Raw genomic sequence first — 16,820 nt, 5'->3', positions numbered from 1 at the left:
CACACCTCCTCCAATGAGGCCACACCTCCTCCAATGAGGCCACACCTCCTAATCTTTCCTAAATAGTTTACCAACCAGGAACCAAGCATTCAAATATATGACCCTATCAGGGCCATTTTTATACAAACCATCACAAAGTACTTGCACACACGGATGTGAAGATATGTGCACCCATCTGCATGCATACAGAGGTTAGGGGAGGATGTCAGGTGCCCGACTCATCACTTTCTGCCTCATTCCTTTAAAATAGAGTCTCTCACGGAACCAGGGGGCACAACTTGCAGCAATCTTAGATACCCTCCAGTCTAGCCTTCCCACAGCTCTGCAGTTACAGGCCCCTCATGGCCACACCTAGTTTTGGGGTGCGGGGGATTGAAATTCAGATACCTTGTGCTTGCACAGCAAACAATCTTACTTACCCATTTCCCCAACCTCAAAAGTTTTATCTCATTCAAAGTATCCCAGACTTAGAACAACAGATACTGCCATATTTTATCTCAAAGGTGGAACTGAGATTTAAATTTTCATATGTGTACATTTCATATGTGTATACATGCAGGGGTACAAATCATAGAACTATGAGAGGGAAATAAGAGTTATTAAGGGGGCTGGTGAGATGGCTCAGCGGTTAAGAGCACTGACTGCTCTTCTAGAGGTCATGAGTTCAAATCCCAGCAACCACATGGTGGCTCACAACCATCTGCAATGAGATCTGATGCCCTCATATGGGTGTCTGAAGACAGCGACAGTGTACTTACAAATAATAAATAAATAAATCTTTAAAAAAAAAAAAAAATTTCAAAATATTAAGAGTTATTAAGGAAGTGTAAGTTGGGAAAGAGGAAAAAGAATAAAGATAGCTGGGTGGTGGTGGCACACACCTTTAATCCCAGCACTCAGGAGGCAGAGGCAGGCAGATCTCTGAGCGTGAGGCCAGACTGGTCTACAGAGTAAGTTCTGGGACAGCCTGGGCTACACAGAGAAACCAACCAACCAATAACACAACAGAAAGAGGGCAACAGACTACATGTGACAAGAGAGCAGAAGGGGAAGAGCTGAAGAGGGAAGGGTCTGAAAGCACAGGCTGGGAGAAGAAGGCCACCAAAGAGTGTGTAGAAAAATCTCACCAAGAAATGCATCACTTTGTACACTGATTTTAAAAAGAAAACCAACAAAACAGTTCAAAATAAAAATAGCTTAATGCAAACCACAGATTCTCTATGCAATAATTTAAAGTATCAGTGACAATAGCATTTGTCAGCAATTCATATTGGGTCCTAGCTCTATATAAGCCAACTAAATTTTATATGTGATAAGAATCAGTCCTCTGAGAGCACAGCACTGGGTGAGGGGAAGAAAAAGGTGCTCATTTTCCTGGGACCTAGAGCGTGGTGAGAAATGCGCTGGCACTGGCCCACAATGCTATGATAGGTGTTAGCAGACAGAAAGAAGCCTGGGTGATTATAGAATCAGAAACCCAGGACAGAAGGACTTTACAGAAGAGGGTACTGTCTGGCTCTGCACCAATACAAAAGAACTCAACACTAAAGATTCCTCCAACCAGAGCCTGTAAAGCTCAAATACAGGATTCCTGAGAGATGGAGTTCTTAACAGCTCTCAATAAATACCAGTTGAACTGAATCGCCTTTGCTAAAGAAACACAGTAAGCTGTCATATCATGCATTGGAAATACACAGGGAGAGGAGACTGGGGAAGGAGGATGGAACAGAGCAGTGTGGGCAGAATTCTGGTCTCCTCACTTGGGGCCCAGGGCCTTGCAATCAAAGGGCAATTCTATGCAAGACACATGACAGTGGAAGAAACCTACTTAACTCCAAAGTGTCTAAGAAATGTAAGTTACTGGGGACTCAGTCATTAGTTCTCATGTTAAACACATTCCATCAAATCACAGAGTACAACAGGTGCTGTGGCAACTATTTAAAACACAAGTGTTAGCTGTGCATCAACGTATTCTCTAACTACACAGCATGTGTGTTATCTATCTAGCTTGAATGTTTTTATGTCCTCATAACTGCCTTGTTAATCTGGGTTTCTTCTTGACATGAGTTTTGCTAAACCTCAGGGTTGTAGACGGATGAACTTTAAAGGCCTCAGAGCCCGGGTGCCGACACTAAATGGTCCTATGTTCCCAAAGCACATTAGATCAAAGTCCACGAGAACAGCATGGGTGTTCTATTATGCTTGAGTCCATTTGGTACTTTGGAATCATAAAAGGCTGCATGGCACTTTCACCTACTTCCACTTCCCAAATGTGTCCACTGTGACATACTGCTGGGACGCCATGGTTAAGAAGCATTGAAACCATGAACTTTCCAATCTGATCACAATAACACCAAATTATTAAAGCTGAAACACATGTAGTTGAGGACAGCTCATCTTGGAGACCTTATTTGATTGGCTATCCAAAAAATTGTTTTCTCTAACATAATCCTTTTATGCTTCCCTCCCATTTGTATATTGAAGGTCTTTTTCTCCCCCCTTAAACAAAATAAAACAAAACAAACAAACAAAAATCCTTAAAGAAACTAAAAGGAACACATTATAAGTTAAATGGATCAGCTTTGCAAAGGTGAACTTTCAGGCTGAATGTTACAAGGTGCACTCCTTCCTTCTGGGCTGATACTCTGATGTAACAAAATTCCTTCTTTTGTTTCACTCAAGTGTTAAAAGAAAACATAATGAAATTTCAAAGATGTAACCATTTCTTAGCTTTTGGCTAAGATCACAAATGTAGAAATAAAAAATTGTCTACTATAATTTTCTATCATTTAACTTTTCTGAAAATTCGATACCTAAAACAAATCAACACAACAAAAATCATTGTATTGTTACAGTCAGAAATAAAAATCATTTACGAAGGAAGAAAAAAGATCTAGAGCTGGAGAGATAGCTCAGTAAGTAAAGTGCTTGCAGGGAAAGAATGAGAACCCGAATTCAGACTCCCCAGAACCCACGTAAACAGCCAGACATAGCCATATATTCCCACAGACAACCCCAGTGTAGAAGACAGGAAAGAACAGGATCCCTAGGGTTCACTGGCAGCTAATCAAGCTAAACTGATGAGCTACAGGTGCAGAGAGAGATACTGTCTCAAAATACAGTGGAAAGTGATGGAGAAAGGCATCTTGATCTCAACCTCTGTAGACACACACACACACACACACGCACACGCACACGCACACGCACACGCACACGCACACGCACACGCACATTAAGCAGTGGCGGGCAGGGCAGGGAACTGTGCCACAGGACACATTGGGTCTTATCTTGCCAGCTGGCCCCACTGTGGCCATAGTATGTTTCTGTGTTCTCAGTGATCCACTCACGTTTTTTGTTTGATTCACTTCATTTCTTCCCTTCCCCACAACTTCATTGTTATAGACCATAAGGCAGCCAACAGGAACTTCAATATTTTCTAGTGCTTCTTTGGCCTGAAACACAGAGAGGTGATGTTCAGTGCTCGGAAGGCTATGGATAAAAACAGATGCAGTGGGAACCGAGGTGTGGATAATGACCTAGGCAAAAAGACATGGCTGTGCTTTCCCGGGCTCGAAGCTGGTGTCTTTGGGCTATGCTGTGCTGTGTTCTCTGCTGGGTGTCTGTGTAAAGGATCTGCATGGCCCTATCTCCTGGGATTAAAGGTGTGTACCACCATGCCTGGATTTAAGCTTTTCTTCACTTAGAACTTGCTCTGTCCCAGGCTGGCCTTGAACTCAGAGATCTGCTTGGCTTATCTCCTGAGATTTAAGATGTGTACCACCATGCCTGGACCTAAACTTAGCTGGGTAAGATCTTGCTCCAAAGTCCCACTCCCTTTTTGTTGTTGTTGTTGTTGCTTTGACACAGGGTTTCTCTGTATAGCTCTGGCTGTCCTGGAACTCACTCTGTAGACCAGGCTTGCCTCGAACTCAGAAATCCCCCTGCCTCTGCCTCCCAAGTGCTGGGATTAAAGGCGTGCACCACCACCGCCCGGCTAAGTCCCACTCCCTTAATCTTCTATCTCCTATAACACAGGATTCAGCTCCACTTCATTTCCTGGTGCCCCTTTAATACTCCAACCACATATTTTGTATCTTTCCTTTCTAAGATTGCTATGCTTGTTCAAAATGCTCTTCATTAGACTAATCCAGAGAACAATGTCTTTGTTGGGCATTTCTGAGACTTCTTTTGTCAATGAAATTACCATAAATCTCTTTACCTTAGATTCAGGCAGAATTTTCAGACAAAAAGCAGCCACATTCTTCACCAAAATACTACAAAAACAGTCTCAAAGCCACATACTGAAATTCTCCTCCTCTGAAACCTCTTGGGCCAGGTCTGTACAATTCTTTTTTTTTTTTTTAAAGATTTATTTATTTATTTTATATATATGAATACACCACCATTGCTCTCTTCAGACACATCAGAAAAGGGCATCAGATCCCATTACAGATGGTTATGAGCCACCATGTGGTTGCTGGGAATTGAACTCAGGACCTCTGGAAGAGCAGTCAGTGCTCTTAACCACTGAGCCATCCCTCCAGCCCCGGTCTGTACAATTCAAATCTCCCTCAGCAACAAAGTCTTCCATATTCCTACTAGGATAGCCCATTAAACCTCATTTAAAGCATTTTACTGCTTTCCAAATCCAATATCCCCCAAATCCATATTCTTCAAAACAAAATCATGGTCAGGCCTATCACAGCGATACCCCAGTTCCTGGTACCAACTTCTTAGGGCTTTACTACTGTGAACAGACACCATGACCAAAGCAACTCTTATAAGGACAACACTTAATTAGGGCTGGTTTTCAGAGGTTCAGTCCATTATCATCACGGTGGAAGCATGGCAGCATCCAGGCAGGTACAGTGCAGAAGGAAATGAGAGATCTATATGTTCATCTGAAGGCTGCTAGCAGAATACTGGCTTCCAAGAAACTAGGATGAGGGTCTTAAAGTCCACGCCCACAGTGACATACCTACTCCAACAAGGCCACATCTCCAAATAATGCCACTAGGTGGGCCAAGCATATTCAAACCATGACAACAGAGATACTGGGCTCCATTGTGTAGATAAGGGAACCAAAGCACAGAGAGGTCAGATTACCTTATCCATTTAAGACATTTGGAATGAAAGTTTGACTTCCTTCATTATTTCATTAATAGTTGGAGCAACTATTAGTGTCAGGTGCTGGGTTCTCTGAATCATTCTCCCTCCAAAGCCTCTTTAGTAACCAGTGCGACTTCACTGATTAGACCCTTCATCAGGTTTTTGGTTTGAGTGACAAGAGAAGAGGGAGGAGTTTATAAGAGGGAGAGACATGTGACAAGGCTTTCAGTAAGCTTGCATCCTGGAGCACAGGATAAGATGACAGGGGCAGTTTCAAACATGCAGAAGAAAACAAAAGACAGGGGCAGTAAGATGGCTTGGCAGGATTCACTGTGAAAGCATGATGATGAGTTCCATCCCCAGAACCCACAGTGGAAGGAGAAAGATCCTGCTCCTCCCAAAAGATGTCCTGTAATCTTCAGACGTATTCGAGTACACACACACACACACACACACACACACACACAAATGTGCAAATAATAACTTATTTTTAAACTCCCGGACCAAATAGAAAGTACAGAGGTAGAAAGAAAGAGATCAGGAGTGCCAGGAGCCTTATCCACTGTGCACCAGACGTGCAGCAGAACACTGCTGTATTGGCAGCCTTTCCCTGCTCCCAGGTCAACAGAGGACTGGGCTTCTTGGTACTTAGTTCCTCTGGTTCCTCTCTTTTCTTCCAGCAAATTTATCTCACTAGAAATGATAGGGCTACGTTAAAGAGACATACAACATAATTGATAAGGTGTGACTTGTAGGCCAGGATGCTGGTACTGAGTGGCTGGGCAAATGCAATGACAGTTGAGAGGAAGTGAAGCTTGGAGAACGCAGTCTGTGGGGGTCGATTCAGAGGAACTGCTTCCCGGTACACGCACAAATATGCATGCATTTCCTCTACTGACAAGTCCAAAACTTGAGGCTGAAAATCCACATCACTCCATCCTATCTCAGACTCTCCAATGCCCCTCCCACTTCTTCCAGTCAGTCCCTTCCCCTTGTCACAAATGCAAAAGAGTTGGGTCAAAATAGGCCTGACTGTGTAGATGGCTTTGAACTTAAGAAGCTGGCCTTCTTTGGAAAAGGTCAAAGCTCTGCCACTGAAATGGCAACCTGATCTTCCTTAAATCAACAAATTCTCAACTTGAAAACTGAAGAACAAAGGCTCTCTTCTTCCTACCCCAGGCTCTGAGAAAGATGACCAAAAAAAAAAAAAAAAGTGTTAACTAAAAAAAAAGAATGCATTATGCCATTATGGGGGGGGGCATGTTTCTGTTTTCACAGGGACAGAAATATAGGAACAGTGCTCAAAAAATGCCACCCGGGCTATCTCTGAGGTCAAGACTTTTAAGTAATTTTTATATAATTTGCTAAATGTTCTAGATTAATTTCTTGTGAATGTGAACTTCTGTAACCATTAGAATAAAAAGTTGATTGAAAAACCAAAAAAAGTATGAAAAGTTGAAATATTTTAATCTTGTAAACAAATAAGCAAAAATAATATCTCTACATCAAAGGCTGAGCTCAGTCTTAAGGCCTTTTCAAGTCGACAAATTGGTGTATATTTCATGATGTTCACAGAATGAAAAACCAGCATCAGAAAGTCCGTGTACACATACATATCATACAAACTTCTATCCCTGTCACACATCAATATGGGTAATAAGCTTCAAAAAATATGTAAATACGACCAGAAACCTCCATAATGCAATCCTTAAAGGGATCGCGGGAAGGAAATACAAGGGCAGAGAAAAGTATTGTAGAAAGAGTAAATACATCATCGGTGATGATTGTACGGGGACACGTTTTGATATGACCCTCTACCAGAAACATCAGCTTCCTTCCATTATATATGTTCAAGGGCGTCGGGAGCAAACCATAAAATAACATGGCTTTACGGGTTTGAAAGTATGTGTCCACATGGAAAGGAAGATAGGCAGGTAGGTAGGTACATATCCCCAGGCGGGAACTAAAGCTCCCTGTAATACATACTACACATCAATCAAACAGTTTCTGTATTTTTCCCTCAACCCCAATTACTATGAGACAAAGCTAAAGAAAAGTCCCCTAGAATAAAACAAGCTGTTACTTCAGGTATTTTGAGAGTTGATAGATAATAGTGATGAGAAAGCGCGCCAGGCACATTTGCTCAACTACTCTGGTAGGGATGCGGCCGGGAGAAAGTTTGCACTCTCAGCATCCACCTGCAGGGTTCCTCACCATTCGCATTGCTTCCTCCATCCACTTTTCGGTCTCCTGTACCGACACAACGCACGAGACGCCTGGAGCAGTGGTGGACTCCACTTTCTCCTCCATATCGCCACGAAGAGACGCCGAGCCAAGGAACTAGAGGACCGAGGACAGCGGAACGCGGAGGGCGGGGGCCCTTGCTTCCGGGAAGACGGAAAAAGATGAGGCACCCGGGAGCTATTTGTGGACGGACCCAGCAGTCCCGGATCAGTAAGCGGCAGCTGGGGGACCGAAAGCGTTGCTGCTCCGCTGTAGTCCACGCCCCCTTCCTCCGCTCAAGCGACTGCCTCTGCGCAAAGAAAGGTTTGTGGTTTCTGGAGAGCACCTAGCGCCGCCACCGCGCTTCTGCCGTAGATCCGGCCCAGGTTGACGAAAGACACGGTGAGCCAGCCCCTCTCCCCTAGGCAACCCACACAACCCGGGGTCTGAAGATGCTGAGATCAATGTGGAATTTTCTGAAACGTCATAAAAAGAAATGCATCTTCCTGGGCACAGTCCTTGGAGGTGAGTGACAACCTGTTTATAGAAGGGGCCGTTGGCAGGAAGGAGTGACAGAGGTGACTTATAAAACAGGCAGGGCCCACTGTTACTAGACCGGGATTTGTCAGAGATTGGCCCAACTGTCGAAGGAGAACCTCTAAAATTCTTTTATCTCCCCTCTCTGTGCCCTTTGCCCCTCACTCTGCCCCCGTCCTTTTCCCCTCACGGGCCTAACCAATGAAGTTTCTTTTCAAAGCACTATTTTCATATAGATACATTTGCCTTCCAATTCTCTTCTTTTGCTTTTCTGTTAGATTTCTTCATTCTGTTTGTCAACTCCAGCACTCTGCTTTCAACCTTTCACACGAGTTTCGAAATATTCTAGGACCAATAGCTTAAGCCTGCTCTTTGAGGTGGTGTTTAAAGGTAAATTGAAAACAGCATGTTGCTGTAAAATATAAAGTAGATAATTTCTGTTCTCCAATTTAAAAATACAAAGTATGTATCAACACAATGCTTATGACTGGGTTATTCTGCAGTGTTATCAGGACTGTCAGGGTTGTGGTCATTGTCCATTTTGGTGATATAGTTGCATTCACTGGCTGAGAGGAAAGAAACACATACAATAAAAATCTTGATACTGAAATTGTAACTTTGTGGTAGAGCACTTGCCTAGGCTGACTGCATTGGATTCCAGGGAACGAGCAAAACACACACACACACACACACAAACCACTTTAAACCCTTTGTCTTGGTAAGAACCCTCAGTTCATAATTATAGGATTTTAAAAAGGGAATCTTTTGAACAACACAAAAAGGAAGTTTAAAAGAATTTTAAAAACTTGAGTGTGAAGAAATGCTATCAATATATGTGTGTGTGTGTGTGTGTGTATATATATATATATATATCTCATAAGATGACTTAAAATATTAGGTCATTGATAAGACAATAACCATGTTCTGCATATCTCTGAGGTATAGCACAAATGGATAATAGTTAATAATCACCCTTAGGAAATACTTTATAGATACAATGTGTTTTATATTACCTCCAGTCTCTAATATCTAAGGTATATTTAAATTGTACCGATATTATAGAATAAATATGCTAAAGATAAAGTTGTATGTGTCATGGAAGACATATAAAGAAAAATTTTTGCTCTACCTAAGGAAAGAAAATTGTCTCTAGCAATTTCAGAGGGGAGAGCCTAACCTTAATGGTTTATGAAACACTTAATGACAGACCAGAAATAATCATAGGAGAAATTAAAGATATATGGATATAGTAATATATTTTTTTGAAACTCTATTGAGAGTTTTATAATTGGAGATTAAGAGAAGGGAAAAAACTGGGCATGGGGGCACACACCCTTAATCCTAGCACTTGGAGGCAGAGACAAGCAGATCTCTGAGTTGGAGGTGTTTTCTACATAGTGAGTTCCAGAACACTTAGAACTTCATAGTGAGACCCTGTCTCAAAAGATAAAACCCATACAAACAGAAAACAATACAACAACAAAAGGGAGGGAAAAAGATTCAGAAGTATAATCAAAGCACTGTTGGTTTTTAGCAAAACAGAAAGTCTTAAAATAGTTGAACTTACCTAGTTTTATTCGTAGAGTTCATATTTTTCCGTATTATGAGGAAATTCCTACATTTTAAGGAATATTTATTAAGTGATTATACTGCTGTGGGCAGTGTGATTGAATAGGTATAATTTATGTTTTTAATCACATTTATTAGAGACCCACTATATGTTGAACCTCATACGAAGCTCTTTCCAACCTCTGCAAATGACAGCAAGATAGCTACTATTAGGCCATTTTTCAAACATAGAAACTAGAGTCCCTAGACATTAAGAAACTTGCCAAGTTATTAACAAGGAAATAAGAATTCAACCCCAAGTGTGTTAGATCCCAATGCATATTATCATTCCATACTCTTCCACCCTGCCTCAGTGGATTTTTTTAATGTTTTAAGAATGAAGAAATAAGTGGAATACTGTTCATAGACCATGACAGAGCTGAATACTGAGCCCAGTAGTACACAGCAACATGAAGTTGTATAAAATGAGGCAGATGTCACAAGAGTAGTGCCGAGTAAGGTGTTATTTTGCATGATCAAAGAGTGAGATATTTAGTGCTGGAAAAACACAGCAAGGCAGAGCTTTGAGTTGTGTGGCTTCTGAAGTCAGAATTCTTATTTCCCTGAATTGTGGATAGTAATTGCTGCATGTTCATTTACACAGTGTGACCATTTGAGGCTGGAGAAGAGCAGTGGTTCTCAAGCTTGTTTGATGGGAAATCTTTATACTATTAGAAATTAAGAGACCTCCACAGGCTCCTGAATTCTGTATCTACTCATGAATTTGAAGTTAAAACCAAGTGATTTTTAAAGTATCTATTAGCTCATTTAAGACAATAATAAGCCTACTAAGTATTAACATGAAACATTTTCAGAAATTAGTGAGAAGAATGGCATTATTTTACAATTGCAAAAAAAGTCTTTAGTTTGGCTTAACTGCAGAAAGCTAAATCCGTACCCCTTCTGTAGTCAGTCATGTGTGATACTACCCATTAAAACCCTCCACTAAACACTCAGGAAAGAGTGTAGAGTGCCACTGACAACATTTCAGTATGACACAAATATTGTGGACCTCACAGATCCCTAAACTGACTCCAGGGATGCCCAGACCATACTTTGAAAACCACATAACAAGAAAGTATCACAGAACAGAAGAACCGGACTCATACTTACTATCTTGCTGATAAAAGCACAGAACACTGAATTATATCTTAAGCCTTGCAATTTTTAACCTCTTTAGAGATTTTTTTTAAGTCATTTACTGACTTAACATTTGAACAATAATAAGGCCTATTCTAACTCTACTGGGCTCTGAATTCACAAGGAGAAAGACGCCATTTCTGACTTGGGGAACTCATGCTATAGTCTGGAGAGTATTCATGGAAATAAAGTAATACACAGTGTGAAATGGCTTCCTTACTATGCCATTGTGTGTAATGTGGGCAGGCTCTGTGTACACTTGCTTCTCAGTCTTTGCTATGGATGAAAACCATTTAAAGTACTTCAGAAAAAATCTAGACTCCTTCTTTGAGATTCTATTTCTTCAGGTGATGAGTTCAGGAGTGGCTCACTACTCAAATGGAGATGTCATCAAGTGGTACAGGCCTGGCTGAGCATGGGCTGAGCATGGGCAAGGTCACTCACTGTTCAGCATGGACAGGAAGTTTGAAATAGAATGTAAACATTACAAGTTGGGGTTCTACTTGATTGGAAGCAATGTTGATAGATAATTTTCAAATTGTTATTGAAATTTAGTGCTATAGGAATTTTTTATCCTGGAAGACAAGACTAAGAGATGGTTTTAAGACAAATGATTTATACAAAGATATATTGCTTAACTGGTCATGAAAGGAAACATCAAAACATTTTCACTTATTTTTTGGTATTTAGTAGATATTTTAATTGCTAATAATGAAGATTATAGCTACAGAGGAAACTTAAAGCTATTTGATTTTACACATGAAAAAGATATATATCCAGAGGGATTGAGTGGCCTGCTCCAAGTCACCTCACTTGCTGACCAGGAGCTGTCACTGATGCCTCTTTGCTAGTCCAAGAGTCAGGCTGCCAGGGAAGCATATACAGCCCTGAGTGTGTCTTAGCTGATGATAGTTTTCTTTCTTTCGTTAGTATTTCCTAGAGAAACATTAGAAGAAGTCAGTTTGTGAAATTTATATATGGGATCCTAAGTGAATTAGACCTTGACTAGGAATATCAGTGCTGACTAAAGAAAAACAGTGTGTCTAGGACTTAAGTCTAATTTCATGAGTGACTTTTCTAGTGCTTCCATAATGAAGACCTACCAAGTGAGAGACTTACAAAACTAAAGTTTGTCTTATACATTTGAAGTTAGTAGTCCTGATCAAGGTGTCTGTAGGGTTTGTTCCTTCAGTCATTTGAAAGGGATCCGTACTAGGCTATGCCATGTGATGGTTGTGTTTTTCACAGTCTTCTACAACTGAATACCAACTGCTGTAAAGAGAAAGCTTCTAGGAACCTTCAAATTGTCTTTTCTCTGCACATATCTCTGTCTCAATTTTATCTTCTTCTCAGGACACTGGCCATGTTGGATTGAGGCCCATTGATCTCACTTTGTGTTGACCTCACATTCTAAGGTGCTAGGCCTTCAGTATATCAGCTTGTGGCACAAGCTGGGAGTGGACACAATTCAGCCTGCACTTACCATGTAAAGAGTGTGACATCAACGATTCATTTTACAATATAACTCGAGAGATAATAATCATTGTGTATGTAACCTTCAGTAATATGTTATGGAGATAAGATACAAGCAATGTATTCAGAACTAGTTGAACCAGAATTGCCTGTTGGAGAGTCACTTTGCTAAATCTAAGTCAATTTCTTCATTCTCTGAGATCTTAGTGGTGAGGGAAGGGGAATAGGTTCTCACAGTGCATCCCAAGCTACCCTCAAAATGATAATCCTCCTGCCTCAGCTGGAATTATAGATATTAACCATATGTTTTTCTTATTCTAATGGTAATGTGGCTGTGCTGCTGTGATGTTATAGAAAAGACAGCCGATGAACAGCTTTTATGAATGTCTGCCTGCTCTTGAAGCGTAATTACAATGCATGTATTTATTTGCATAGTAACAGCAACCATACTATTCCTATTTATCACACAATTTTATGGAACCATCTAAAGATATATAACATCTTAGATCATCTACAACATCTGTCTTAGTGAAAATAATTTAGGATGTGTTTGCTTGGTAGTTCCTGATGGCTACCTTTTCCTTGTGAGAAATGGACCAAATGCATAATTTTTGAGGCCGTTTGGGAAATACTGTAAGCCACAGACAGTGGAGATATGTGAGAAGTGATTAGCCCCCTGAGCCCTTGCTGCCAGGATTTATGAGGAAATCAAGTTCTGGCATACATCAACAATTATTAGCTAACAAAGGTGAAACAGTAACACAGCCTCTTCTATAAACTTGTTGAATTCTGTTCTTCTTTGGCACTATAACAAAATCATGTACCCAAAACAAAGACAACACTATCACTGCTGTAACTTGTTTGATTTGGAAGGCTTTTCTGGGTTCCAGGTTAAGCCATCCCTAAGGAGAAAGGCCTTGCTAGAGCTATACATCTATGTTTATAGAAATGGTACTAAAATATCTCAGTTAATCAAGTGTCTTAAACACTTACTGATTTAGTCTGTGAAGATCCACTTCTATTGTCCATTGTACTATTTAGTAAACTATCTGATAGTAATCAGAGATGGTTAGTTAAAACAAGCTATCTTGTATGGGAGACTGCTTGAAGAAAATAGTGGATCAGCAGGAGAGAAATAAAGGTGGTAAACAGGGCCAGTGATGACTGTGATCTCAGTGTGTTGTATGCATATGTGGAATTGTCCAAAATAAAGAAGGGGTTGAGTCCACTGATCACATTTTAACACTGGAATGTTCATCATATTCCCAGTTAAGAAAACCAATGGCCACTCACCCAGTATATGACAAAAATGCACTCATTTACATCATCTGTGGTGAAGGCCACACGGCCCTGCCATATTTTATACTGTTGTGTTACGATGCTGTCTTCCTGTTCCCTTTGTCATTTGAGTTAGTAGTTTTTAGAGAATGTAAATTACATCTTCTTATTTTCTCAGACTTTTATCTAATTCAGGGGTGGATAAATACATGTCTTATATATACTATATACCTTTCTCTCATTCCTTTAAATCTTTAATTGTGGAGATTTTAAAGTTAAGTGATCATTGAAGAAAACATGAAAAATATAGAAAAGCAAACAACTGCAATTATCACAGTTTATTTTTCTTTAGAAATTAAATATGTACTTTTCTATGTATCTATTTCATTAAAATACAAACTTCTTGGATGTCATTTTAGAACCTAATAGTATAAGGTGGATTTTCCTTGAGTCATTAACTATTTAGCAATGTGGTTTTTAATAGCTACATAAGATACCATTATGTTAACAGATCATAATTTATTTAATCTTCTGCTGAATGTTTAGAATATCTTCAATTAGCTATTAAAGATGCTGCCAGACTTTATAAATTCAATGCCTTTCTGCTTTTGTCTGCTAATCTCTTTTTTTTTCTTACTGGCTATGTTAAAATATATTGTATACATGTAAAGTAAATAAGTAAATACTACAATTTCCTTTCCTTTTTCAGTTCTTTAATAAAAGTATTTTAGAAGCTGTAAGTCTCAGCATGTTCCTAGTATAAACCTCATGATTTAATAAAAAATGCTTAAAATGTTGGTTGGAATTTTTAGTACTCTAGTTAATAATCTACTTTTTTAAAAAAAATGATTTTAGGAGTATATATCCTGGGAAAATATGGACAGAAAAAAATTAGAGAAATACAAGAAAGAGAAGCTGCAGAATACATTGCCCAGGCTCGGCGACAGTACCATTTTGAAAGTAACCAGAGGACTTGCAATATGACAGGTAAGCAGACATATATGTAGTTGTATGTTGAAGTGCTTGTTGGTTTGTATTTAATTCATCATCTGAGTCTCCAGTTTATGGAAAAGATGAGGAAAGTATGCTGGATCTACTCAATAGTCCAGTTAACAGAGATACATGATTTCAATGTGAATTTTTAAAACATTATAAATACTCATTTTATGTATTCACTCAGCAGATATTCACAGTGCCTGCTCTTGAGGGAATAGGCAGTAAACAGAGTAAGATCCCCTGAGCTTCGGCAGATATTCTGGTAAAAAGATGGCAAACAGCAAATAAGTGACCTTAGGCTGCTGTGGATCCAGTACAGAAAGGAAAGCTTCAGAGTGTGGTGGAGGGCTCATGCCTCTGACCAGATGTTGTGTGCAGAAAAGACTCACAGTACAATAGAGAGAGCAAATGCCTGAGATGAGAGCATGCTAGGCTCATTACAGAAGTAGCACACAGGCACTGGAGCTAGAAAGAAATGGATGAGTGCTAGGAAACAAAGGTGGAGAGAGGCCTGACCCACGTGGCCTTGTAGGTCACAGCAAAGAGTCTTAAGTCTATTACATTTGCAGCAAGACAATGTAGGACATAAGTATTACACAATAGTGTCTGCTCAATCATTTAATTAATGGTAATAATGTAATTTCCAGAACTAGAAGCCTACTGGAAAAAAAAAAGCCATAATGCAATCAGCCTGCTCATGTTTGAAGAGAGCAAGGAGTTAGGTTCTAACTGGTATGATGCCTTGAAAACTGGTTTCTCAAATCCATGTCACATCTATTTTTTTTATTGTTTAAAGCTTCTTTTTTCCTCCCTAACATTTCTTTCAAGGATATGTTTAGAAGAAATTTACAAAGCTAAATATGCCTGGTTCACCTTTACAAGTGGAATTTTATTCTAGATTTTAGAGGACTTTTTTGCTAGCTCACTTCCTCATTTTATAGATGGAAAAGCTAAGATCAAAAAGGGAATATAAGTTCACAGCTACAGCTACATGTGAGTTTTATATTTGAAGTAATCATACCTAGTCAGACGCCTCTGTTCTGTTAAACCCTAGCCAGAATACTGTCCATAATGACAGCTCATGTGCACAGCCAGAATGACAGAGGCTCTAGGGAGAGGTTGATCACCAGATCAGTTTCCAGTTTAATTATCTGTGTTTTTGAGCTAACCTAAACCTCAGCTCTTCCAATAAAATGACCTTTATAAAATTTACTTCAGAAATGTATGGTGAAGGACCAGGTATGTAGCTCAGCTCATGAAAGTGCTTGCCTAGCTTGCACAAAGCTCTTGAGTTTGATCCACATCCTAGCACGAGGGATACTTAGGAGGATTGTTTCAAGTTGATGACAGGTGGTCTATAACGAGTTCTAGGCCAGGCAGGGCCAAATAGCTAGTCCCTGTTTTAAAAAGAGAAGTAGTTTGTGAGAAGACAGCAGATACTACACATAAGATGCTTGGCGTATAGACACGCAGCATGTGAACTTACAAATCACATAGAACATGCTGGTGCTACTGAGTACATTTCACTGAATGGCTAGAGAATATCAACAGTCTGTTTAAGATTTTAATGCAAGTTTTCATAAAATGGTAAAAGATCACTCTTGGGATCTCAAAATACATCTCATTTTGACAAAATCATGTGTCATATTGGGCCTCCCAGAATCAAATGGGAAGATATGTAAGCAATGTCTTGGAGGAAATGCCTATGAAGAATAATAGAGAGTGAACAGGAATAGGAAAGAAGGTCTCTGACTCTTGTAAAAGGAAGAAGTTGACGTAAGAAATACCTGAACCAGACATGGTGGTGTACACTTTTAGTCCCCGAACTCAAGAGGCAGAGACAAACAGTTCTTTATGAGTTCAAGGCCAGCATAGTCATTTTAGCCATGTTCCAATACAGCTACAGTGAGACTCTGTCTAAAAAAATTAAAAGCCTGAAATGATTCTTCCCAGTTTAAGAAAGCTTGATGAGTTAACAGGTCTAGTTCCCTGGACAGGAGTTCCTCCCTGAGTCCTCATGAGATGAGGGCAACGTGAACATAGTGATGAATCTGCTGGTCAGTCTGCTGCTCTTAGAAGATGGAGCTGGTACATGCTGTGACCATCACAACCCTGTAGATAGCAGACTACAGACAATTAAAAATAGCATAGCATTTTCACTAGGAGGTAAAATATAGGTTCTCTAAAAAGCTTGACAAACAACTTCCTGGTATGCATTTACAAGAGACTACAAATAATGTGATTAAACTTACACCGTAGAAATCTTTGGTGGGCAGACCACAGGCATGGAGGACTTCAGTTTTCATACATGAGACATTGATGTCACTTTAAATGTTGTACGATAATGGAACATTCAGGGCTTTGTCTTTTGCCTTTCTTGACTTGACTGAGAAGAGAAACTCATTAAATTTACACATGACATGATGTTTGGTTAGGTGCGTAGCAGACATCACTAA

At 39.9% G+C, this 16,820-nt stretch overlaps 2 protein-coding genes across 2 annotated transcripts in view; one reads left to right on the top strand and one right to left on the bottom strand.

The window, feature by feature from the left end:
- Adat2 (adenosine deaminase tRNA specific 2) overlaps window positions 1-7,457 on the bottom strand; it is a 17,648-nt gene extending 10,191 nt beyond the window's left edge. Inside the window, exons 1-2 of the mRNA XM_028779229.1 lie at window positions 7,324-7,457; window positions 3,348-3,452 (exon numbers count right to left, since the gene is read on the bottom strand). Coding sequence (XP_028635062.1) covers window positions 3,348-3,452; window positions 7,324-7,419 — 201 coding nt within the window. The 5' untranslated portion in view covers window positions 7,420-7,457. The remainder of the gene's footprint in view (window positions 1-3,347; window positions 3,453-7,323) is intronic.
- Window positions 7,458-7,540: 83 nt separating this feature from the next.
- Pex3 (peroxisomal biogenesis factor 3) overlaps window positions 7,541-16,820 on the top strand; it is a 32,615-nt gene continuing 23,335 nt past the window's right edge. Inside the window, exons 1-2 of the mRNA XM_028779249.1 lie at window positions 7,541-7,857; window positions 14,224-14,355. Coding sequence (XP_028635082.1) covers window positions 7,785-7,857; window positions 14,224-14,355 — 205 coding nt within the window. The 5' untranslated portion in view covers window positions 7,541-7,784. The remainder of the gene's footprint in view (window positions 7,858-14,223; window positions 14,356-16,820) is intronic.

Source organism: Grammomys surdaster, unplaced genomic scaffold (genome assembly GCF_004785775.1).
Source record: "Grammomys surdaster isolate TR1022 unplaced genomic scaffold, NIH_TR_1.0 348, whole genome shotgun sequence".
Classification (NCBI taxonomy): Eukaryota; Metazoa; Chordata; class Mammalia; order Rodentia; family Muridae; genus Grammomys; species Grammomys surdaster.
Note: the sequence above shows the minus strand (reverse complement) of the source record. Positions and strands in the feature narration are given on the sequence as shown.